This window comes from Dermochelys coriacea, chromosome 7 (genome assembly GCF_009764565.3).
Source record: "Dermochelys coriacea isolate rDerCor1 chromosome 7, rDerCor1.pri.v4, whole genome shotgun sequence".
Classification (NCBI taxonomy): Eukaryota; Metazoa; Chordata; order Testudines; family Dermochelyidae; genus Dermochelys; species Dermochelys coriacea.
Window position 1 is genome coordinate 102742307 of NC_050074.1, and position 24118 is coordinate 102766424.

Here is a 24118-nt window from a genome sequence, read left to right on the forward strand (position 1 = left end):
ATTACAAATTGTCAAATTTCCTTCAACACATTTTAGAATAATGCCAAATAATCAATAGTTGGTAAAGTCGCCAGTGTCAAGAGATGTCAATGTTAAGCCTGAGTTTAATAACCCCTCACTTGAGGAATATGGCAACTTCCCCTTCAGTGCCTCAGGAGCCCCAGTGATATCATTGTTTGTTAATAGTGGACTTGAGTTTGTCTTGTTAAAGAATACTTGACTTTGTGGGGGAGACAGCAGTAACCTTGGAAAGGACATGAACATAGTTTCCCTGATATCCCTTTTCTGAGTGTATTGTTATTTTGATTTTAAAAAATATCTAAAATAGGTAAAGGATTAAAAATTTTAATTTTTATTCTATTGGAATGAGCAAAGACACTAAAAAAATGTCCAAAACTAAAAACTGGCAAAAGTGAAAGTTTAAAACAAAAAAGAAACAGATTTTAAAAACCCCTGAAAAAGGACGGTGGTTTGAGGAAAATAAAATATCCAGGCAATGGCAAATACATAATTTTTTTTAAATGAATTGGGCAGAAGCTAAAGGGGAAGCAAATAAATGAAATGGAAAATGTCTGAGGACAAAAATACCTTTTAATTGTATCACATTCATTAAGCTATTAACAGTGTGATCTTCTCGCTGTTCTCCCAACTCCTTCTCCTTCCTTCTTGTTAAACTCACTTGTGTGCCTTAAAATTAGATTTCATGCAGGGACCACATTTTACTATACGTCTTGACAGCATATAGCACAATGGGATTCTGATCCTCCTGACTGGGACCTCTGGGGGCTACTGCAATATGCATTTTTTTTAAATTTCACTGCAGTTGTTCTTTCCCACTCACAAGACTGAATGAAGCTCAGGTGCAAGCATATATTCGAATGTTTTATTCCTCAGGCAACTGTAATCGACACATATCCTCTCATCACTAGGGCTAGTGGTTTGTATTGTTTACTAAGTAATCCAGGAAGAAACAGCATTTTGATTTTGGTTTGTTTTAAAAAGTACTGTCCAATCCCTTGTAATAGAACATTGCCATGATAATCACCAAACCAGAAGAAGGGGAAGATGGAGAATGTTATGCAGTTCATAAATAATAGGAATGATTACAAAATTTTAAAAAAGCAGAGAAGAAATAAGTCTTACCTGCAATGCACAGTAATGGGATGGTTTCCTGTCTGCTGCTGCTGTTTTTGGACAGCTGCAATGAGGTCAATCATTCCTTTTCCTTCAGCAGGAATTCCAATTTCAGGCCATCCATGAAAATGAAATTGTCGGACAAGTCTGCTCTGCTTCTCCTGATAATTCAGAAGTGTGGCAGGAACAGATTTAATGCAGTTAAAAGTGCAAGGACACTTTTTTTTTTTACCTTTAACATTTCTTATAAAAAAAGTGTAACATGATATAGGTGCCATTTTCAACCTGGTGCATGATAAATTAACCATGCAGCTCAGGTAGTTTTATCTCTTAATACCCTGTGTAGTATACTGCAAATTTACCCTATAACTTCCCTTTTGATTTGCACGACTGTTTCATCTAGCTAGGTCTACGGCATATTTTAGAGACTATTAATTTCAAATATGAAAATCAATGGCTTAGGGTTTTCATCACTCTTAAGGCTGTATTCAAAATGTCAGTGAAAACATCAAGCTCACAAACTGAGGACCTTTTTGCATTCTAAACTCTTTTATTCAGTTTTGTCCAACTTTATTTGTTATATGAAAAATTAACCACCTTTGCCCCAGAGATGTTGATTATTTAAGCATTCTTACAAAAAGGGTATAGATGGGTATTTATTTCATTACAGTTTTCTATTATGACTTCTCACCATTGCATGATTATTCCAAATATAAGTACTATGAGCCAGGTCTGACGGAGTGCTACAAGGGTGCACAAGAAGAGGGAGCACGCAAACTGCTGTCACAACTGCACACTCATAGACCTTAGTGTGAAAGAAGCAAGGTAACGTAGGAAAAAGACAGGGCAGTCGAAAACTGATAATTCTGTAGAATATTATAGTCTCTTTGTATTGATTTGTAATACTCAGAGAAATATTATTCCATTTCAAGTGGCATACTCATTAGTTCAGTATCTGTTGACTAAAATTTAGGGCTAGATTGTGCTTGGCTCCTGTCTGATAGACTGTGTGGGCATACACGGAGAAGCTGGAAAGAGCTTCTTGCCTCCTTGATACAGAGGCCAAACTCGATTGTTGTCCTTACGTTCCCCTGGGCACAAGGGCTATTCCTAGCTAACCAACAAGCCACCTCAAAAGATGGGGTTATAACTGGCCAGGCTTGAAAAAATGTGGCCTCTGCACCCTCTTGGACCTTAACTACACTAAGATTCTTTTTTAAGATTTCCCACTGTTGCGCCATTACTGGTAACAATGGTGGGAGCTCAAATCATCCACCCTTCCTCAAAAGCAAATGTAGATGACATATAGGTAAAAACATCAGCTGCTTGTCTACACTAGAATTTCCAAGGTTGCCACCACAGGTAGTTAGTAGTGCACCAGTGGGACATTTTTTAAAAAAGCTCAGGGCAGTCAAACCCTTCCTATTTGGCACACTTAATCATATTTGTGCAAATGGTTTGTCCCATCCTTCTCCTTCTCAGCTGTGTGTGCAGTAGGATGTTCTAGAATGCACTGCCCCAAATGTTGCTGCTGCTGCGGCTGTGTTTGTTCTCTGGGTACTCTATCCTCTGCACAGGCATTATGGGTTAGTCATGCGGCTGTACCCAGATTACACCGACATTAACACTCTTAGGTAGCATGGTCGGTGCAGATGCAGAGCATGAAAGTGATGGCAAAAGAGCTGCTGTGTGAACACAAACTGAATTGTGTTATTTGTGCTTCTAATGCAGGGGCAGGCAAACTTTTTGGCCTGTGGGCCACATTGGGGTTCCGAAATTGTATGGAGGGCCGGTTACGGGAGGCTGTGCCTCTCCAAACAGCGAGGCGTGGCCTGGTGCCTGCCACCATCTGACCCCCCCCCCGCTTCTTACCCCCTGATGGCCCCCCCGGGAATCCTGCCCCATCCAACCACCCAGCCCCCGAATGGCCCCCCCAGGGACTTCTGCCCCCTGCTCCCTGTCTGCCTCCGGACCCACCACCCCATCCAAACTCCCCCCCCCGGGACCCCTGTCCCCATTCAATCCCCCTGTTCCCTGCCTTCTGAGCACCACCTATCCACACTCCCACCCCCTGACCACCACCCTGAACTCCCCTGTCTCTATCCAACCCCCCCGCTCCCTGCCCCCTTATTGTGCTGCCTGGAACACCGGTGGCTGGCAGCGCTACAGCCGCCCTGCCCAGAGCACCAGGACAGGCAGCCGCGCCACCTGGCTGGAGCCAGCCATGCCACCGTGCAGCACAGAGCACCGGGTCAGGCCGCGGCTCTGCACTGCACTGCACTGGCGGTGCGGCGCGCTGAGGCTGCGGAGAAGGGGGACCAGCAGGGGAGGGACCGGGGGTTAGCCTCCTGGGCCAGGAGCTCAGGGGCCGGGCAGGAGGGTCCCCAGGCCAGATGTGGCCTGCGGGCCGTAGTTTGCCCACCAGTCAGAAGTCAAAGCATGCCAGGGCGTTTGTGTAGTAGCATGCCTATAACAATCCCTTAGTATACTTCATAAACTCATTGTTTTGGCTTAGTTCCTTTTGTCTCGTGTGTGTGTACGCGCGTGTATAAACTTTAGTCATAGTCAGACTCTTAGTTTTACTGCAGGAAAACTAAGAATTTTCAAAAAACAATGATGCAATCATTTACCAAACAAATGATGAAGTTTGTAGTGATATTCATAACACTGTGATATCCTAGGTCTTGAACCAAGGCCTGGGAGTCCCCAAACAGTCACTCAATGTCTGCTGAAATCTGGTGGGCCGAGAAGCTAGTAGGCAGATAGCCTCAGCCAAGGTACAATCCATGGGAACCGTGACTGGAGAATCACCCTGTTCCACAGATTAGTCCAACTATGCTATTTAAGCCAGAAGAAGGCACAGGAAGGATGTCTGAGCAACAAGGTGATTTCCTGTTGTAGCTGGACAGTACCCTGCTTGTGCCTGCCTCTTGCACCAACCCTGTTCCTGATTCCTACTCTGCTTCTGGCTCCTGCCCCATCTCGCCTTTGCTCCTGTTCCCACCATGCTCCTTCTCTGTGCTTGATCCTTGCCTCTCCACCAGTTATGCCTTGTCTCCAATCATCAGTTAGCAGTCTTGGCTCTGACCCGGCCTTTGACTTCTGACCCTGGTTTGACCTTTGGCCCAGGCATTTGATCTCTCACCCTCACCATCAATTCCTGATTCTGACTCTGGCTTGACCCCTGGCTCTGGTAACTAGCAGTTGACTCTTGTGCTGACCCTTGGCTTGTTCCCCAACCTGGATGCCTGCTCTGCTCACTAGACATGATTCCTGCTCTGACGACTAGGCCAGACCACCTACATCCTGGTCCTAACAACCACACAAGTTTCAAGAATGGCCCTGAGAGCATCACTCATAGACTTATAGATATTAAAGTCAGAAGGGACCATTATCATCAACTAGTCTGACCTCCTGCACAATACAGACCACAGAATCTCACCCACCCACTCCTGCAATAAACATCTCACCACCTATGTCTGAGTTATTGAAGTCCTCAAATCATGGTTTAAAGACTCCTTCGATTACAGGATTCTACTTGTCTGGAAACATGATTCAGTTGATGGTGGGCAGATGTATTTGTGTTATAAAGAGATTTCATTATAATTTAATACATTTGGGCAAATTTTCAGCAACATGCATGTGCATTTTTTTACTACAATTCCCAGCAACAATCAAAAGAACTGCCTTGTTTAGCATAAAATAAAACCACCACATTAAAAGAGGGAATGTTGAATTGGCCAGAATTTCCATTTGATTAATGTGATGTGACTCCTTAAACATAAACTGTTTTATATAAGTACTTTCTCCTAATTAATAAAAGGCTAGATGACAGTTAGCTGATATAAAACACACATTATTTCTCACAAACCCTATGTAATGTATTATCTTGGCTTGCCACAAGACACAAAAACACACGTTCATAAGTCTGGTTTTCATGGTTATAAATAGTTAAAAGTGTAGGAAACACTATACTTTCAAGACAATACCTGATTGAATGTGATTATGAAGTCCCTTATGCTTATGGCATCCAAAAGACTGTCATTCTTTATTTCTATATTTATCTCTCCATGAGTTACAGAGCCCTCTGATGGCCAGTACTGAAAACATTTTTCCTGTAAAATTGAAACAGAATAGTAAATGTTCCTTGCCACATTCTTCTGTTAATCTCTAAGCTGTCATGCACATCTTAGAAGGTCATGCACAGCATTTTAGACTTGTTCTACAGAACTTCTGCAGTGAAATACCTAATCAGTGTCTTGCCTAGACCAGCTATTGCGTAAACTCCTTGCACTATTTAAGATATTAGTAGTAAGTTAATTCAGCACTTCAGGGTGTTAGAAAACAAGCCAATATACAAAATATAGGTGATAACTATGCTGGATTTGGGACAAAGGGAAAAAAAAACAATTATTAGTGATGTTAATGCATGAAAACACTGGTAGAAGTAAAAAATGGGGAATTAATGCCCTCCCCCCAAAATGACAGACAGACAGACAAACAAACAGACAGACTAAGTCCAAAAACCAACTCTTCAGATCAGTCATGCCATTGTGTGAGATACTATACAAAGGTTGCTTGTGCAACCATAAGTTATCCCCCCTTGTGCACATGCATTATGATATAGTCTTTAACTACATGATCCCTCACTATTCTTTTCCACAGGACCCTTGCCTCGTTCAATGCACAGGATGGACAGTGCTCAGGGAATAAAAGTTATTCAGTTTTTCTTTTTATTCCTATCATCATTCAGTGTGACCTCCTGCCTTATTTACTGCATGCTATCCAAACCCTGCACTGAATACATAATTATTCATTTCTTCTATCTTTTCTAGGGCACTCATCACCATAATATCTGAGTGGCTCACAAATATTAATGAATTTCATACCACATCTCCCCTCTGAGATAACAAAACATTATTTGCCTCATTTTACAAATGGAGAAAACGGAGACAAAAAAACTTGCCAGTGGCACACAGTGAATCAGTGACAGAGCTAGGATGCAGGACTTTCTGGCTCCCAGTCCTGTACAGATTCCTCCTGACCACACTGCCTTATTACGAGACGTGTTGTGAAACCACATCAAGCATATACTTTATGTGCAGCTGTAAGTGCTCCACACTTTTGCAAAACAGGCCTAGGTATGTCAAGTTCGACAACCAGAAAATGAGGAACACTGCCAAATTGAGGTTTAAATTACTTGCCCAGCGTTGCATTGGAAAACTATGGCAGAGGCAGGGATAGCAGTGAGTTCTCTTCTGTGACATTCACCTGCCTTAACCACAAGAGCATCCTTTTTCTTCCTGCAGTCTCCTGCCTTGTTTGCTAAACACCTTCCAATTTCTACAGCAAACAAGGTAGGAATCCTACAAACAGCCACATTCACTACATAACCCTAATTCATACCCTGAGCACCATTGTCCTGAAACAGGCAGGAGTCCATTTGAAACTACATGGTTTTACTATATGATCATGTAATTAAATTCATATGTACAAGAGGACCAAATTAAAAGCTTGCACAGACAATTGTAATTCTTGCATTACCTAACTTTATTCTTGACTTTTCAAACTAAATAACATGCTTTTAATTTTTTGTACGTAGTTTCCTATGCTTTTTTAAAAAGTAAAAAGGTAAAACCAAATTTTATTACGTACTACCGTAACAAATGCCCCATCATGCACCATCCTCAGGATTTGAACCCTGAACCTTCAGCACTGAAGCACAGTTTCTACTACAGGACTCACTTCATTAGCTGATCAGAAAAAAAGGGTGTTATCCTAGAGGGAGTAAAAGAGCCACTAGAGGGAGGGTTCAGGGTGACTAGGTGGAACCTGGCTCAGTTCTCAACTCCCTCAACGAGGTGGGGAGAGCTGCTGCCCACATGGTCTCCAACAGGGATAGGTTGATGAGCCTTTGGGTCCATTTACTGGTGGGATGGGGATAGGATTTGTCAGGGAAGCCTCACCCAACTTTCCCCACAATCCACTACAGCTGTATGGCAGCAGCCAGAATGTATACTTCTGGAGTTCCTATTCTAGTGTCTATCTTGACTTGAGTAAGGCTTTTGATACTGTCTCGCATGACCCTCTCAACAAACTAGGGAAATATAACCTAGATGGAGCTACTATAATGTGGATGCATACCGGGTTGGAAAACCGTTCCCAGAAAGTAGTTATCAGAAGTCCACAGTCAAGCTGGAAGGGCATATCAAGAGGGGTCCCAAGGTGATCAGTTCTGGGTCTGGTTTTTATCTATATCTTCATCAGTGATTTAGATAATGGCATAGACATTACACTTATAAAGTTTGCGGATGATATCAAGCTAGGAGGGGTTGCAAGTGCTTTGGAGGATAGGATTAAAATTGAAAATTTTCTAGACAAACTGGAGAAACAGTCTGAAGTAAAGAGTCTGAAATTCAATAAGGACAAATGCAAAGTACTCCACTTAGGAAGGAACAGTCAGTTGCATACATACAAAATGGGAAATGACTGCCTAGAAAGGAGTACTGCAGAAAAGGATCTAGGGGTCATAGTGGATCACAAGCTAAATATGAGTCAACAGTGTAACACTGTTGCAAAAAAAGCACACATCATTCTGGGATGTCTTAGCAGGAGTGTTGTAAGCAAGACACAAAAAGTAATTCTTCCACTCTACTCCACGCTGATTAGGCTTCAGCTGGAGTATTGTATCCAGTTCTTGTTGCCACATTTCAGGAAAGATGTGGACAGTTAGAGAAAGTCCAGAGAAGAGCAACAAAAATGATTAAAGGTCTAGAAAAAATGACCTATCAGGGAAGACTGAAAAAACTGGGTTTGTTTAGTCTCGAGAAGAGACAACAGAGGAGATATGATAACAGTTTTCAAATACATAAAAGGTTGTCACAAGGAAGAAGGAGAAAAATTGTTCTCCTAAACCTTTGAGGATAGGACAAGAAGCAATAGACTTAAATTGCAGCAAGAGTGGTTTAGATTTTTAAAAAGAAAAGGAGTACTTGTGGCACCTTAGAGACTAACAAATTTATTAGAGCATAAGCTTTCGTGAGCTACAGCTCACTTCATCGGATGCATTTGGTGGAAAAAGCAGAGGAGAGATTTATATACACACACAGAGAACATGAAACAATGGGTTTATCATACACACTGTAAGGAGAGTGATCACTTAAGATAAGCCATCACCAGCAGCAGGGGGGGGGGGGAAGGAGGAAAACCTTTCATGGTGACAAGAAAGGTAGGCTAATTCCAGCAGTTAACAAGAATATCAGAGGAACAGTGGGGGGTGGGGTGGGGGGGAGAAATACCATGGGGAAATAGTTTTACTTTGTGTAATGACTCATCCATTCCCAGTCTCTATTCAAGCCTAAGTTAATTGTATCCAGTTTGCAAATTAATTCCAATTCAGCAGTCTCTCGTTGGAGTCTGTTTTTGAAGCTTTTTTGTTGAAGTATAGCCACTCTTAGGTCTGTGATCGAGTGACCAGAGAGATTGAAGTGTTCTCCAATTGGTTTTTGAATGTTATAATTCTTGACGTCTGATTTGTGTCCATTCATTCTTTAACGTAGAGACTGTCCAGTTTGGACAATGTACATGGCAGAGGGGCATTGCTGGCACATGATGGCATATATCACATTGGTAGATGCGCAGGTGAACGAGCCTCTGATATTGTGGCTGATGTGATTAGGCCCTATGATGGTATCCCCCGAATAGATATGTGGACAGAGTTGGCAACGGGCTTTGTTGCAAGGATAGGTTCCTGGGTTAGTGGTTCTGTTGTGTGGTGTGTGGTTGCTGGTGAGTATTTGCTTCAGATTGGGGGGCTGTCTGTAAGCAAGGACTGGTCTGTCTCCCAAGATCTGAGAGAGCGATGGCTCGTCCTTCAGGATAGGTTGTAGATCCTTGATGATGCGTTGGAGAGGTTTTAGTTGGGGGCTGAAGGTGATGGCTAGTGGCGTTCTGTTGTTTTCTTTGTTGGGCCTGTCCTGTAGTAGGTGACTTCTGGGTACTCTTCTGGCTCTGTCAATCTGTTTCTTCACTTCAGCAGGTGGGTATTGTAGTTGTAGGAATGCATGATAGAGATCTTGTAGGTGTTTGTCTCTGTCTGAGGGGTTGGAGCAAATGCGGTTATATCGTAGCGCTTGGCTGTAGACAATGGATCGAGTGGTATGATCTGGATGAAAGCTAGAGGCATGTAGGTAGGAATAGCGGTCAGAAGGTTTCCGATATAGGGTGGTGTTTATGTGACCATCGCTTATTAGCACCGTAGTGTCCAGGAAGTGGATCTCTTGTGTGGACTGGTCCAGGCTGAGGTTGATGGTGGGATGGAAATTGTTGAAATCATGGTGGAATTCCTCAAGAGCTTCTTTTCCATGGGTCCAGATGATGAAGATGTCATCAATGTAGCGCAAGTAGAGTAGGGGCATTAGGGGACGAGAGCTGAGGAAGCGTTGTTCTAAGTCAGCCATAAAAATGTTGGCATACTGTGGGGCCATGCGGGTACCCATCGCAGTGCCGCTGATTTGAAGGTATACATTGTCACCAAATGTGAAATAGTTATGGGTCCCCCCCACTGTTCCTCTGATATTCTTGGTAACTGCTGGAATTAGCCTACCTTGCTTGTCACCATGAAAGGTTTTCCTCCTTCCCCCCCCCTGCTGCTGGTGATGGCTTATCTTAAGTGATCACTCTCCTTACAGTGTGTATGATAAACCCATTGTTTCATGTTCTCTGTGTGTGTGTATATAAATCTCTCCTCTGCTTTTTCCACCAAATGCATCCGATGAAGTGAGCTGTAGCTCACGAAAGCTTATGCTCTAATAAATTTGTTAGTCTCTAAGGTGCCACAAGTACTCCTTTTCTTTTAGCGAATACAGACTAACACGGCTGCTACTCTGAAACCTTAGATTTTTAAGAGCAGGTTAGACAAACACCAGTCAGGGATGGTCTAGATAATACTTAGTCCTGCCATTAGTGCAGGGGGCTGGACTAGATGACTTCTCTAGGTCCCTTCTAGTCCTACCATTCTATGATTCTATGATGGTTTTGAATGTTGCTGAAATTTTGCTGACAATTCAAGCAACAGAAGTGGCAATGTTCGAAAGCATATATGTCTCAGCTAAACCTGAGTGGAATTTCATGAGACAAAGAAAAGGCTCTTCTCTAGTCCAAGGTCTTCCTCCCTGTCATATTTTAAAGGCCTGCTGCAAACAGTGGAAGAGTTAGCACTTCTCTAAAAAAGGCAGCTATAATATTTTATAATGAAGTGTTATGCAACCTAAATATCAGGGTGTGATGAAGTAGGGAATTTTCTTACTGTTTTGTATGAATATGGTGTGTGCCTCATTTTCCGCTATGTGCTGCATGTTTAATCAGGTGGTGGGGAAGAGAGTTTATTGTTGCAGAGGATCAGGAGTGATATTGCCTAGCCACCTGGACCCCAGACAACAGCCTGGACACTTTGGAACTTAGCAACTGGTGATCCAAAGGCCCTCCCCAGCTTGGAAGCCAGCTGGTTTTGGCCAGTGGAAGAACAAAGGGCTGAAGAGAGCGAGCTCAGATGATCTGTTTGCCCAGGAAAGAAGACAAAGGAGGGACTTTTGAGAAGTGATATAGTGTGGTCAGCAGGAAGGAGGATCGATTCCAGACTGGGAACAAAGAGGGGTCTCAGCCCACTTAGACTGGGGACAGACCCAGCTGGACTATGCTATAACTTTCTATTCTTGAGGCTATCATAGAATCATCAGGGGCATACAGAGCCAAGAAAGAGCACTGGATCATAGGGTCACTACCGGCGCTAAATATAACAACAACAACAAAAGTTTGTGCAATTCACTTTCATGAATTTTTAGTCCCCTGAATAAGACATTCTATTATACTTGATGTCTATGAACGTAGCTGTACGTTAAATGGACAAAATCTAGCATGCACAGGCTCTTTGCTTTTACCTGTAGGATGGTCAGCCCACTGGGGCAATGGGCACAGAATAATCAATGCAGGGAGATTCAAGGCAGGGAAGGAAAAAGGATGTATTAACAGAAAGAGCTTAGACCTTATAATTACGAACTTTGCACAACCAAATCATACCTGCTCCCTTTCTTGAACTTCTGTAAGCATAACAATCGTGTGACATTTCCACTCCCACACCATTCGCCAGAAGTCTTCCACTGTATGAGGAAGTGGTCCTTGGGTTGCAATGAAATAATCCTTCTGGCGATAGCCCTTCACAGAAAGATAGAAGATAGCTCATCACTGATACAGTTTTGAATGTAGCAACTTCTTTTTCCGTATTTTAAATTCTGACCCACTCTTATCAGTATCTCCTAGTTACCTAGAAATACTGCATCATCATTTATTCTGAAGCCCGAGTGACATTTATTAATACTTACGGCCAGATTCTGTCGCCTTCACTCAGGTTAGTACTTCACAACTAGTCACACTGATTTCAGTGGGGCTACTTTCAGAATAAGATATTACTCACCATGAGTAAATGTGACAGAATCAAGCCCTAAATCAGTGGTTTTCAAACTTCTGTATTGGTGACCCCTTTCATGCAGCAAGCCTCTGAGCGTGACCTCCCCCCCTTATAAATTAAAAATGGGAGAGTTTAATTTAATTTAATGGGAGCTTGAGGCTGTCACCCCACGAAGCTGACAGCTCTCTACCCCCATGTAACCATCTTGTGACCCCTTGAGGGTCCCTGCCCTAAATAATCTGCTTTTCTAAAGATAATATAAAAACAATTTTAGTCAAATTGTATGCAACAAAACCATTCTGTCAGCAAGAGAATTATATGCTATTGTGTCAAACAGAAACTTTCTTCATGGACAAGTATAGATTAAATGGTACATAGAAACACATGTTCCAGTTTTCTTGTTGGAGTTTTCCATATGCAATACATTGTTTAGTTTGGTTGTAAAAATTGTTTTCACAGCTGAAAAGCTCTCAGGTTAAAACAATCTTGGAGAAAATTCCAAAACCTGAACGCAGAAGCAAATATACAAATATGAAAAAGCCTTAGAAGACCTAGAAATTGCTTTGTTATGCATATTTGCATACTATTAGCTGTATTTTAAGTAGTGATGACAGAACCCTATTATGATACTTTATGTTCATTTCATTTTCAGCTGATCTTGTACAGTTATAACCAAAATCTCAAAGGGGCTTCAAAACAGCTCCAAATTTGTGCCTGTGATCTCACACAATCATTATCATCAGCAAAAACCGAAATTAAGGTATTATTAAAATTAATAATCACACATTTGATATAAATAAACAGACATTTTAGTTACTTTCTTTATGATCCCTGGAAAGTGGGAACCTTAGAATCCATTTTTAGACATGGGTGAAAAAATATAAAAATATCTTAAAATATGTTGTTAAAATTACACATGACTTTGAAAAACTATGCTTAAAATAGTCTAAACTAATACTGCATAAGCATTATGACAAAAACGTTCTGAAAGCATTAAATGGCTTTTTACCTTGGCAAGTTAATGTTGCTAGCACTGCAGAATGACTTACCAGATTTATAGTTACATCTGGAAAGCAATATCTTAAGACAAGCAGTTAGTACCCCTGGGTAGGATAACTTTTTTACCTCACTGTACATACTACTCGTGACGAATTTGGAAGCTAACTATATATGAATTATGTTAAAATGTATAAGGAAATAAAAACTCCCTTCAATTCTAAGACCGCTTTCATCTCTCCTCACCTCTCCAAAAGACCCTACTGCTTTCTTAATAAACACGCATTTGCTTTTATTTCAGAAAAAGAGCAGCTGTGTTTGAAAAAGAAAGTAGAGGAGTCAAATTTAAATTAGTAAGGTGATCAGCTACCTAAGTCATCATTACACAGACCCACCAGTTAGTTTAAATATACCACTATTTCTGACTCAACTTTAATCATCTTACAACGTTACTTTAAGAAATACACCATTAGAAAAAATATTGAGAGGAATAGCAAAGTCTAAGATGAGTGAGGATGGAGACTTAATTCCCCTTGCCACTAGAGATGCATTCCTCCAAGTTAGGGTGGGTGTACATTGGTGGACAGAGTAGGGAATCTTGCATTTGAGTTACAATGTAGGAAATCACTTGCTGCCTGTACTGTACTGGTTATGTGGATCAATGGAGGACCTAAATCTCTAGAGCTGTCAATTTGACACCTTTCAAGAGCATTAAATTAGCTAAAAATGTAATTGTGGAAAAATTGTCAAAAATGTTTCAAATGTTTCATATTCTTCTGTTGCATTTAATATAATTCTCTACATAGCTGGAAGGCAGAGAGAGTCTGCAAAGTAGTATAATCTTCTGTCAGAATGCCAAGTTAACACAGGCTGTTTCATGCTGCTAGTGAATATATCTAAAAGGTGGTAAAATAAAGCAGATATTGATATTCAGGAAGGACTACTATTAAATTTCACTATGAACTCTGTTTAAACTAGCAAGTTGAAATATTCTGTTTTATTATGTGAAATCTATCTAAAAATGTTCTCACACTATTGCGAGGTGGAACTGATGAAATGACATATTTGAGCCTCACCAGAAATATGGAAAAAGCAAATACTCATACTCATGAATATCTAAATGCAAAGCAATTTTTTTCATTATAGAACCATGTAATTATGAGGTCACACTTTCAGCATTGGGTTATTTTTTTCATATAGAGTATATGGATAATCATGTTTAAAGCAATGTTAAAATGAGTGCTGTTCAAAAATAAAATTAAAATGGGAGAGCACAGTTCCAAACTGGACCACTGGGGAAGCTGTTCATTGTAGCTCCCATCTTGCAGATCAGCAGCACCATTTTGGGAAATACATGTTAAGTGGGAACAGGGAAGTTGGCTCCTGAAGGAAAAGTGAGGGAGCCATGTGCAGTGGCTAGGTACAGCTGGGACATGGGAGGACAGGGCTTTACCCTTTACTGGGTCAACTCTTTGACAGTCAGAGAAGCCCAATCCAAAAAAAGGACCAGGACAAAATGATAGGGGATAGCTCTTAATAGAGACTACAGCCCCACTTAGGGAAGGTAAAGATGCAAGAGAAGTGGCTGTGAAAGTTTCATTCATACTGCAACAAAGTTTAGTTCAACTTCTCAAATGAGTATTTATGTTCCAGTATATTCCTCCCATCTGTCCAGAGTGCAACACTTCCTTCATTTTAAATTACTGTGGACAAGTTTTAACAGGATTTAGCCAAAATGGCTTCAGAGAAAGTGAAGGTTTTAGGTTTCCAAGTACACATTATTATTTTTATTTCTATTTTTAAACACTTGGGAAGTGCTCAGGTACTATGCAGATAGGTAAGCCTAGCTAGCTACGGTCTACTCCCCAACACCTGGACTCAGTGCTCATGGTTCCAGTCCACGTCCTCGACTCACTCACATGGTATGCGGAGGAGTACCCTTCTAAAAACCCCAGCCATCATTGTCTCTGGTATGCAATGCATCAGCCCTCAGCTGGGGAGCCCACCTAGGGTCTCTTAGAACTCAAGGTCTTTGGACTCAAGAAGAGCTTTCCCTGCACATCAATGTCAGGGAGCTCAGGGCAGTAGGTCTAGCTTGCCAGGCGTTTCTACCTCACCAGATGTGCAAATCCATTTTTGATCCTCAAGGACAATATGGCAGCTATGTTCTACATAAACAGGCAGGGCAGGGCACATTCTTCCCCTGTGTCAGGCAGCACTCCACCTGTGGGAGCTCTGCATTGGTCATTCCATCAATGTAGAGGCATCTTACCTTCCTGGGACTCAGAATCAGTTAGCAGATCACTGCAGCATGTCTTTCTCCTTTCACCCTGAGTGGTTTCTCTATCCAGACATTGTAAGGGATATCTTCCAACAGTGGGGGATTCCCCCATAGACCTGTTCGCCATCTGAACCAACAGGAAATTCCACCAGTTCTGCTCCCTGAGAAGTCACAGCCCGAGATCTCTTGCAGATGCGTTCTTGTTACCATGGATAAGGCACATGTACTACACATTTCCTCCTTTGCTACTTATTCACAAGGTTCTGATGAAGATCAAATGGGACTGAGCATAGGTCATCCTCATAGCCCCAGCATGACCCAGGCAACATTGGTTCTCCACCCCCCAGGCATATTGGTGGAGATACCACTATAGCTTCTGTGGCACCCAGACTTGATATCCCAGGATCCCAGTTGGCTGCTGCATTCAAACCTTGTGTCTCTTCACCTGGCAGCCTGGAAGCTCCATCGCTGAATCCAGAGGAGCAAATTTGCTTGGAGCAAATCCATGAGGTCCTAATGGGCAGTAAAAAGCCATCCACCAGAGCAACCTACCTTGCAAAAATGGAAGCAGTTCTCCATCTGGTTTTCCCAACGACAAGTCCTGCCCCTGTAGTCATCCCTACAACTCATTATAGACCACCTGCTTCTGCGAAGACAACAAGGTCTAGCCCTTTCCTCAGTCAGGGACCATTTAGCAGTTATCTTGGCCTTCCATCCCAAGATCGACAATCATTCTGTCTTTTCACACAACACAGTTGTCCGGTTTCTCAAAGGTCTAGAAATGGTGTACCTCCAGGTAAGGGATTCCACCCCTATATGGGACCTAAACCTTGTCCTGTCAAAACTCACTGGAACCTTGTTTAAACCTCGGAAACATGCTTGCTGTTACGCCTCTCCTGAACACTAGCCTTCCTGGTGGCCATCACTTTAGCCAGGTAGGTTTTGAAGACCCGAGTCCTCACTTTGAAACGCCCATATATGATCTTTTTCAAGGAGAAGGTCCAGTTGCAACCACACTCATCGTTCCTTCCAAAAGCTGTCTCATAATTCAATTGCAGTCAAGCAAGTTTTCTGCCAGTGTTCTACCCTAAGCCACATGCGAATCGAGGGGGACAATGCCTCCACTCGTTGGACATTCGGTGTGCCTTGGCTTTCTACTTACAAAGAACCAAACCATTCTGCAGAGCCACTAAGTTGTTCATAGCAGTAGCGGAAAGAATGAAAGGTCTCCCCATTTCTGCACAGAGAATCTTGTAGTGGATTATTTCATCAGAGCATATTATGATCTCATGAACATCTCACTCTATGAGGTATCAAGTGTTTTCTGCTGCTTTTTTGGCACAAGTTTCAATTCAGGACATCTACATTGCAGCAACTTGGTCATCGGTTCACACATTCACAACACAGTATGCCATTACACAATAGGCCAGAGATGATGCTGGCTTCATCTGGGCTGCATTACAGTCAGCTAGTCAATTTACGAACCTACCTCTAGTGCAACTGCTTGTGAGTTACATACATTGTAATGGACATATACAAGCATCAAAGAAGCAAAAATGGCTTCTAACCTTTCTGTAATTGTTGTTCTTCGAGATATCCATTCCAAAACCCATCCTCTATCCCCTCTCTCAGAGGTGGTTGGCAAGAAGAAACTGAAGGGGAATGGGGTTGGCAGGGCCCTTTATACTGACGCTATGAGCATGTGACACCAGGGGGTGCTAGAGCCAACCCAACGGATACCACTAGGGGAAAAAATTCTGGCAACTGTGCTCGGGGCGCGCACACACCTACATTGGAATGGCATGTGCAACATATCTCAAAGAACAGTTACAGAAAGGCTAGAAACCATTTCTTCTTGGGGATGGCACTGAAATGGTACAGTCGTCCATTTCCTTAATGCCCTGGACAGAGGCCAAATGCTCTTGGTGATTTATTTATATCTGTAAACTGTCTTCAGCAGTGCTGATATGACTGCAAGCCACAGTAGGAGTAAATAGAATTGCTTTAGAGAGGTTCCACTACCTCCTTTCAGAGCATTCCCAGAATTTGATGTTGAGTGGCTGCTCCTTCTTCCCTGGGGTTCTCAGTTATGGAGTCCTGCTGAGCTCACTGTGTCACCTCTTTTGTCTATGTGAAGCACTGAGATGGCTGTGTGGCAATATGGCTATAGTGCCATCAATATTCCAACAACCATCAACTCCATGGCCAACATTTTAAAATGTGGGTACCTAAAGTTAGGCACTGAAATCTAAGTACAGGCAACTAATTAAAAGTTGTCTGGACTTGTAAAGGTGCTGTGTATCTGCAGTTCACAATGAAGTGAGAAAGGAGGAAGCATTCTGAGGATCTGTCAAAGCATACGTGACCGATTCTATGTGACTTACACTGGTGAAAATCAGGAGGGGCTATCCTTTGTCAATGGAGTTAAGCCAGTGTAAAAACAATGTAGGAGAAGAATCAGGTCCTATAACTGCTCCTTTCAGGTTATCTGTCCACCTATTCCCAAGGTGATTCACAATCTTGGGGGAGGGAGGGGTGTCTTGCTCCTAACCACACAGTGCATCCATGGTGAGAAATGCTGATGTACATCTGTGAGTGAGCAAAGGATTGTGCTCTTTCTTCTCAGATGCTAGCTTTATTTTGATCATCCACATCTTTGTAACCTCTAGGCTGGATTATTACAACATGCTCTACCTATGTGGAACTAACTTTGAAGACCACTTGGACGTTTCTGTTAGTGAAGAACGAAGTTCTCTGCCCTCTGACTGGGGCTAAATGATGAGAGCAATTACACCCGTCCTCTGCTCTCTGTACTATCTGCCAATCCACTTCTTAGTGAAATTCAAGGTTTTGGCTACCAAAGGCCCGAATGGCCCAAGTTACTCAGGAGACTAACTCTCTCCTTGACCCACCCACAATACCTGTGTTAGTTGTGAACACTTAAGCTATCAGTCCCAAGAGTGAAGCTTACAGGAACGGTGGACAAGGTATTTTAGTAAAAGGCCCTTGCCTCTAGAATTTGCTCCCATCAGAAATACGTCTAAGCTTCAAACTATCCAATTTTCATAGATTAAGCTCAGAAGAGACTGTTATGTTCATTTAGTCTGATCTCTGCTTAACACAAGCCATAGAATTTCATCCACTAATTCCTGTATCAAGTCCATAAATTCTAGCTGAGCTAGAAAATGTCATTTAGAAGGACAGCCAACATTTTAGAACATTCCACAAAATACACTTTTTTTTTTAAGGCTGTCTACTAACTCTGTACCACTGAATGAATCAGGCTCAAGGGTGCAGAGTTCAGCTGGTAGAAAAATCAATACAAGGCCTTCCATTTTTGTGCATAAAGCAAGCAAGTGCAGCACTAGAACTACATGGAACTTGCTGGGGATGCACTATGGTGAGGGTTTTGGGGTAATGTGCTACTCCTATGGCACTCCAAGTAGATATTAAAGATATGGGGTAAACCTTTCAAAAGCCCCTACATGATTTAAGAGTCTAAGCCCCATTTTCAAAAGTGACTTAGATGCTTAAAAGCCTCTAATTGAAGGTGAATGGGAATTAAGCTCCTAACTGTCTAAGTCTCTTTTGAAAATGGGATGTAGGTGCTTTTGAAAACTTTAAGCCCTCTCCCAGGCAAAAACTCAGAGAGCTGCCTGCCCACCCTGAGCTGACTCGAAACAGTGTACAGACTGCCAGGCTGGCACGAAGAGATGCACTTTTCTTTCCATACACCAGCAAGAGTGACTCCTTCTCTCAGCATGTAGCCTGCTGGCAAGATATCTGTATCTTTCTAAAGCATAGGTTTATGGTGGGGGGGAGGGGGGGACATGTAAAACTTTCCAGATGGCATGGCAAACCACTCCAAATTTGAGTGAGGGGTATTGAGATTTGGCACTTGGGTTCACACCATCACTCAAATTTGGTCCGGCTGCCCCTCCATCATTTTTCATGGTGTTGCAACACCAAACTAACATGTGGGTTACTGTTTGTGGACCTCCCAGAAGAAGTAAAACTTTAGGGAGGGGTTTTGCACACATACTAGGTGAATATCCTTTTTACTACTGTGAAGGGTGTAGGCTGAGGAGGTGAAGGGCTCCAACTAAAAATGTTAAAGGGGAGGAGATGATTCAAGAAAGGTTGAGAACCCTTGTTCTAAAGCATGTGCATGTGTTTTTACATTTTAATAATGTCTATTTGCTACCAATTCAAGTCAGGTGCTATAGGTGCCATAAGAGTATGCTATAAGTGCTCCTAATTGTAAATGTGACAAATGGTACCACAGATAATTCCATCACAAAATCACACACTACATAGTAAATACAACCAGACATAATCTACAGGCCTCTCTATATATACATTGTGCACGAATGCACGAGCACACACACAAAACTAAATTAAAAGAACACTATTAAGACTGCGGAGTCAAAGGCTCAGAAGTTTAAAAAAAAACAGAATTAAGACTGCCTGTGCAATCTTAATTCAGCTCCATTGTGCATACCTGTTATGATACAGTATTTAATGATATGACCACATACTATTTTTTCCATAAGATCTTTGCCTTACTCAGTGAATCTGGCGGTCACCTAATGAGCAGCTATTTAACCTCATTGTCTAACAAGTAGTTTCATCCCTTATTCACTGTGTACTATTCAAACCCTGGTCTGAAGACGGAAATTATTAATTTCCCCACGAGCTTTGCACAGGTAACCTTAATTCTGGCATTTCCTAACTTTTGAATGCTTGACTTTGCAACATTAATAATGTTCTTCTAATGTAGGTTTTTGTGGTGTGTGTGTGTAATTTCCTAAATCTTAGGGGGAAAAAAAAATCATTGCGAACAGAGGAATGGTGAGATTCATTCCAGACTCTGGGGGACAGTCACAGATTCTGTCACAGATTCTTCTGACCATTCTCTCTAGGTTTGAGCCCTTCTACTCCGTTCCCTCCAACCTGCTCCTGTTGCAATCCTGTCTCTTCCCTACCCTGGCTCCTCATCCCAGTCCCATTCTCCTCACCTAGTTAGTCTTAATTTCCAGTCCTCAGACTGCTCATCCCTGTCCCAGTTTCCTTGTCCAGCAAGTCTCAGTTTCCCTCACCAGCTCCTTGTCTGATCTCTCTCCCATCCTCCAGCTCCTGGCTTTGAGTCTTCCCCTTTCTCTCCATCCACATTCCCTGTATCCACGGGCTCCTGATCCAAACTCAGTGTCACCCACATCCCCACCATGAGCTCCTTGTCCCAGTTTCTTTGCCCAGCCAGTACCAGTTCTCCCCCTATTCCTCAACAGATCTGTCTTCCCCTCCTCCACTGGTTCCCAGTCCCAGTCTCCTTGTCCAATCTCAGCCCCTATCCCCTTTCCCTCCCCAGTTCCCAGTCCCAGACCCAGTCAGTCATAGTCTATCCCCTTGTCTCCCAGTCCCAGTCTCCCAGCCAGTACCAGTTTTCCCTCCTCTGCTAGCCTTCAATCTCAGTCTCTCTCCCCTCCCGGCTTCTTGTTCTAATCTATCTCCCACAGACAGGTTCAGCTTATTCCCCTGCTGCATTCAGATCAGGCAACTTGCTTCTCCATGCTGCCTGAGTCAAGCTGGGGGGACATCAACAGCACAGGAGAGACTGGCTCCTTGCTCTCAATTCCAGTTCTGCTTTTGTGACTGACAAAACAAATTGAGTCTGAGGTCTGCTTGTTTAATTTTTTAATTGCATTTAGCTTAGATAATAAACTATAAATATGTTTCACTTCTGTTGCTAGTCTGTTTCTCTGTTTGGCTCTTAGGCTCTACAGTATTGTTGTATTTGGGTTCAGAGCACAACAGAGTGTTTAAATTACAAAAAACTGTGTTCTCTGAAACTGAAAACACCAAAGGAAAAAACAACTACCCCATTTGCTCTTACAAGTCACCCCCTGAACATACATACCTTTGGTTTTTTAAACAAAACATAAATGTTGTTCCTAAGGAAAGTTGATGAGTCCCTTTAAAAAGACTTCAATACCATAATAGTCAAATGTAAACAATTTAAGAACATAAAATATGAACTTACATCTATGAAGGAGGCATTGATGTAATCTGTATATTCTTGACCTCTTTTCATTGAAAGAATCACTCTATTAAAGTCATCTAAAAAACAAAAAAACCTCCATATTATTAGTTTTCTTTTGCTGATCATAGATTAATTGCTTCCTTGTACTTTCACATATATAACAACAAAATTCCCTGTCTGAAAGAAAAAAAGTGGCATGAGGCTCAATCCTGTGAGTCAATGGGGCTAGTCACATGAGTAAGACTGTGCAGAATCAGGTCCTACATTTAAATGACTGACGAATGAATTGAAAAGCACAATGAGTATTCAGTAACAATTTTTGTTTGCCAAACGGTACAGCATAATCCCAAGCAAAGTCTGAGAATTATATTTTCACATACAGATATTACAATTTTCATATACAAAATACATGAGTCTTATTGATGTACAGTGTCTAAGAAGTTACACAGCTAAATTATTTCAGTCAGTCCTGAATGATGTATGAACTTCACATATTTTAAACCGAAACTAAAACAGCAAAAAGCACAACTAACTGCAGGCAGACATACTAAATGTATAGACTATATGTCACTTCATAAGGCTGATCAAGAGAAGGAAAGGTCCCCGCTCAGAAACAAAAGCCCCAATGAGAGGTAGAAGGGGCATTCCCCCCTCCCAGCACATGGGGACCGATTGAGGATGGGGTGCTCCTACCCTGGGGGGTAAAGGGAATGGAAACCTATCTGGGAACCCCTTTCCTTAAGTGAGTAGCTGGGGCAAACTCTGCCTGTGTGAGGCAACTAGCGTTAAGGATTAGAGAGGCACACCAAGAATTAATTGAATTTATGCATGCTGTTGCAGTAGAAGCTGTTTCAGCTGCAATGCAAGGGTTAAAGGGTGCTACAGGACAAGCAGAGCCAGACCAGGGAGATGAGCGACCTCTAGGACCCAGCAGGCAGAGCATGGAGAATGGCAAGACACACAATCACTGCTGGTGAGTGATGAGTCGGAGGGGTGAGTTGGAACTACATCAAAGGGTGGCTGAGGGGAAGGAGAATTCAAGAGAGAAAAGGAAATAGGTATGGCTGGAGAGCACGGTGCTGCACACAGGGGAGAGCCTTCCAGCGAGAGTGAGGGATAGTGGCCTTGGGAACAGTGATTTTAACCACCTCTCTGTCAATGGTGCAGTTGGGGATCTTACATGGGAAAGTGATATGACATGGGGGTAAATGGCCTACTACGCTGGATACAAGCCGATATAACAGGGTTGGATGGGTTTGTGCTTTACAGTGAAAGGAGTTTAATCTTCTTTTTCTTCTGAATAGGAATTTGTTTCTTTAATGTTTTATATATTTGCACACATCTATAGTAAAACCTTAGAAACAATAAATAGTCTCTAACTCTATACATGGTAAGTTCCACAGTCTTTTCTAAGTATTAAATTCACAAATTAGTTTGTTCAAATTTCAGCCCTAGCAGGAGCACCGACTGGTGAGCTCACCACAACACTGTTGCCTTCTTCTGTTAATGGTGTTTACTCATTAAGGAAATTATTACAGCAGTGAAACAATTTGTCATATTTATAACTAAGCATGTATAAAAGATATGTAAAAGATAACGTGTCTTACATGGAATGATCTGGATGACTCTGGCTTTCTTCATATTCGCTGGCAGATTGCCAGTTCTCATGTTTTCTTTCATTATTCGAACATTTGTTAATTTCTACAGTGAACAAAACAACAGTTAGGATATAATGTATTGCTGGATTAAACTGAAATACAAACTAATGTGGCTTGCTGATACTCGTCAAGTGTTCCTTATTATCTATGCTCCCAAGGACTCCTACATGCCTTTGTTAAGGGTCAATCCAAAATGAGACTGATTTTATCTTAACATAAAATGATTCATTGTCCTACCTTTAACATTTAATTTCTAATATAAATTATATATAACTAAACTTTATTGAGTTAATTAGTATTTCAGGTTATGAATGAAGTTCAATAGGATACCAATAGATTTTAAGCTCAAAATTTTCTATAGTAATGGCTAATTTTGTGTACCTCTGTTTTTGGATGGCGGGTTCAAGGCACTTTGGCTTGATTTTCAGAAGCACTGATCTCTCCAAGCTCCAACTGAGTTCAACTGGAGTTAGAGATGATTGTGCTTCTGAAAAATCAGGCCCAAGGTGCCTCAAATCTGGCACCCCAAAATTGAGGCACACAAAATCACTGGCCACTTTTGAAAATTCAATTGCATGTTTTCTGTTGATTATATAATAAATCTCACTTTTGTTTCTGCAGCTGTTCTAACCATTAATTAGCTATCTATTAAAATACTGGACTAGAATATTGAATATAATTGTTTAATTGTAGATACACTAACCACAGTTCATTTGCATAAATGGTAGTTTCAAAATGCTAAGCATTGAAGTAAAAGTCCCGTCTTTGCATTTAAGTGAGAATAATTATTTCCTGACAGGTCTGAAGCCATTGTTATAGTTGTGATGGCCGCCAGGTACTTTATTTAGCAATCAAGATGTTGTCATCAATAGCCAAACAGACCATGGTAAGTTTTGCCTCACACATCTTGGTACTTTGTGCTTTTGTATTCTAAGTTTATCTTAAGTATTTTACAAACTCCCTTTATGGTCCAAACCCAAACTGAATGTTAACCCTTCTTTTGTTACAAATGTAATCCTTCCCTCTAATTACATATTAAAACTCTCATTCTTTAGTCCTCGCACTCAAGAAAAAGAATTTCTGAGAACTTTGCAAGTAAGTGGAAAATACCTTTGATAGGTCTCTTGGAAGAAATAAGTTTTAAGGAGGAATTTGAAAAAGAGAGTTAAGCACAAAGGAATTCAAGCCACAGAGTTTAATCACAAACTGTTTTAAATTAATTTAGAGAGATTAGTTTTGAATTTTAAAAGTGAAAGAAGAATTTCAAACCCCTCACTGTAGTTATTTGCCAGCCTGTTTTAGAAGCATGTCCCAATCCCAGTGAAGTTCTAGTTTTAACAGCAAGCTAACAAAAAGCACTCAGTACATCCCAGATTTCATTCTTCAGCCCTTCAGAGATCCTGTCTGTACTATGGCAACCATCGCATGAGGGAACCAGTTGCAACCTGATAGTCTCCCAAGATGATTAAACCACAATTCTAACTTGCAGAACAGATTTAGCCAAAGGTGCTTTAACCAAGCTCCTGAAGCATGATAGAGGTGTA

General features: G+C 41.7%; 1 protein-coding gene and 1 long non-coding RNA gene across 11 annotated transcripts in view; one reads left to right on the forward strand and one right to left on the reverse strand.

The window, feature by feature from the left end:
* Positions 1 to 24118, forward strand: part of LOC119858691 — a 71229-nt gene that overhangs the window by 41033 nt on the left and 6078 nt on the right. For 2 of the 3 annotated variants that reach the window (XR_005293986.2, XR_005293988.2), the window contains exon 6: positions 23374 to 23460. This is a non-coding gene — a long non-coding RNA (uncharacterized LOC119858691). Of the gene's footprint in view, positions 1 to 10500; positions 11218 to 23373; positions 23461 to 24118 lie in introns of those variants that run through there. The other variant, XR_005293989.2, reaches the window with a different exon arrangement.
* The window catches only part of PTPRE (protein tyrosine phosphatase receptor type E), a 285775-nt gene that overhangs the window by 15050 nt on the left and 246607 nt on the right, over positions 1 to 24118 (reverse strand). For all 8 annotated transcript variants that reach the window (XM_038409873.2, XM_043519350.1, XM_038409868.2 and 5 more), the window contains 5 exons: positions 22524 to 22617; positions 20917 to 20993; positions 11212 to 11346; positions 5124 to 5249; positions 1144 to 1295 (listed from right to left, as the gene is read on the reverse strand). In XM_038409873.2, the coding sequence (XP_038265801.1) occupies positions 1144 to 1295; positions 5124 to 5249; positions 11212 to 11346; positions 20917 to 20993; positions 22524 to 22617 (584 nt within the window). The remainder of the gene's footprint in view (positions 1 to 1143; positions 1296 to 5123; positions 5250 to 11211; positions 11347 to 20916; positions 20994 to 22523; positions 22618 to 24118) is intronic.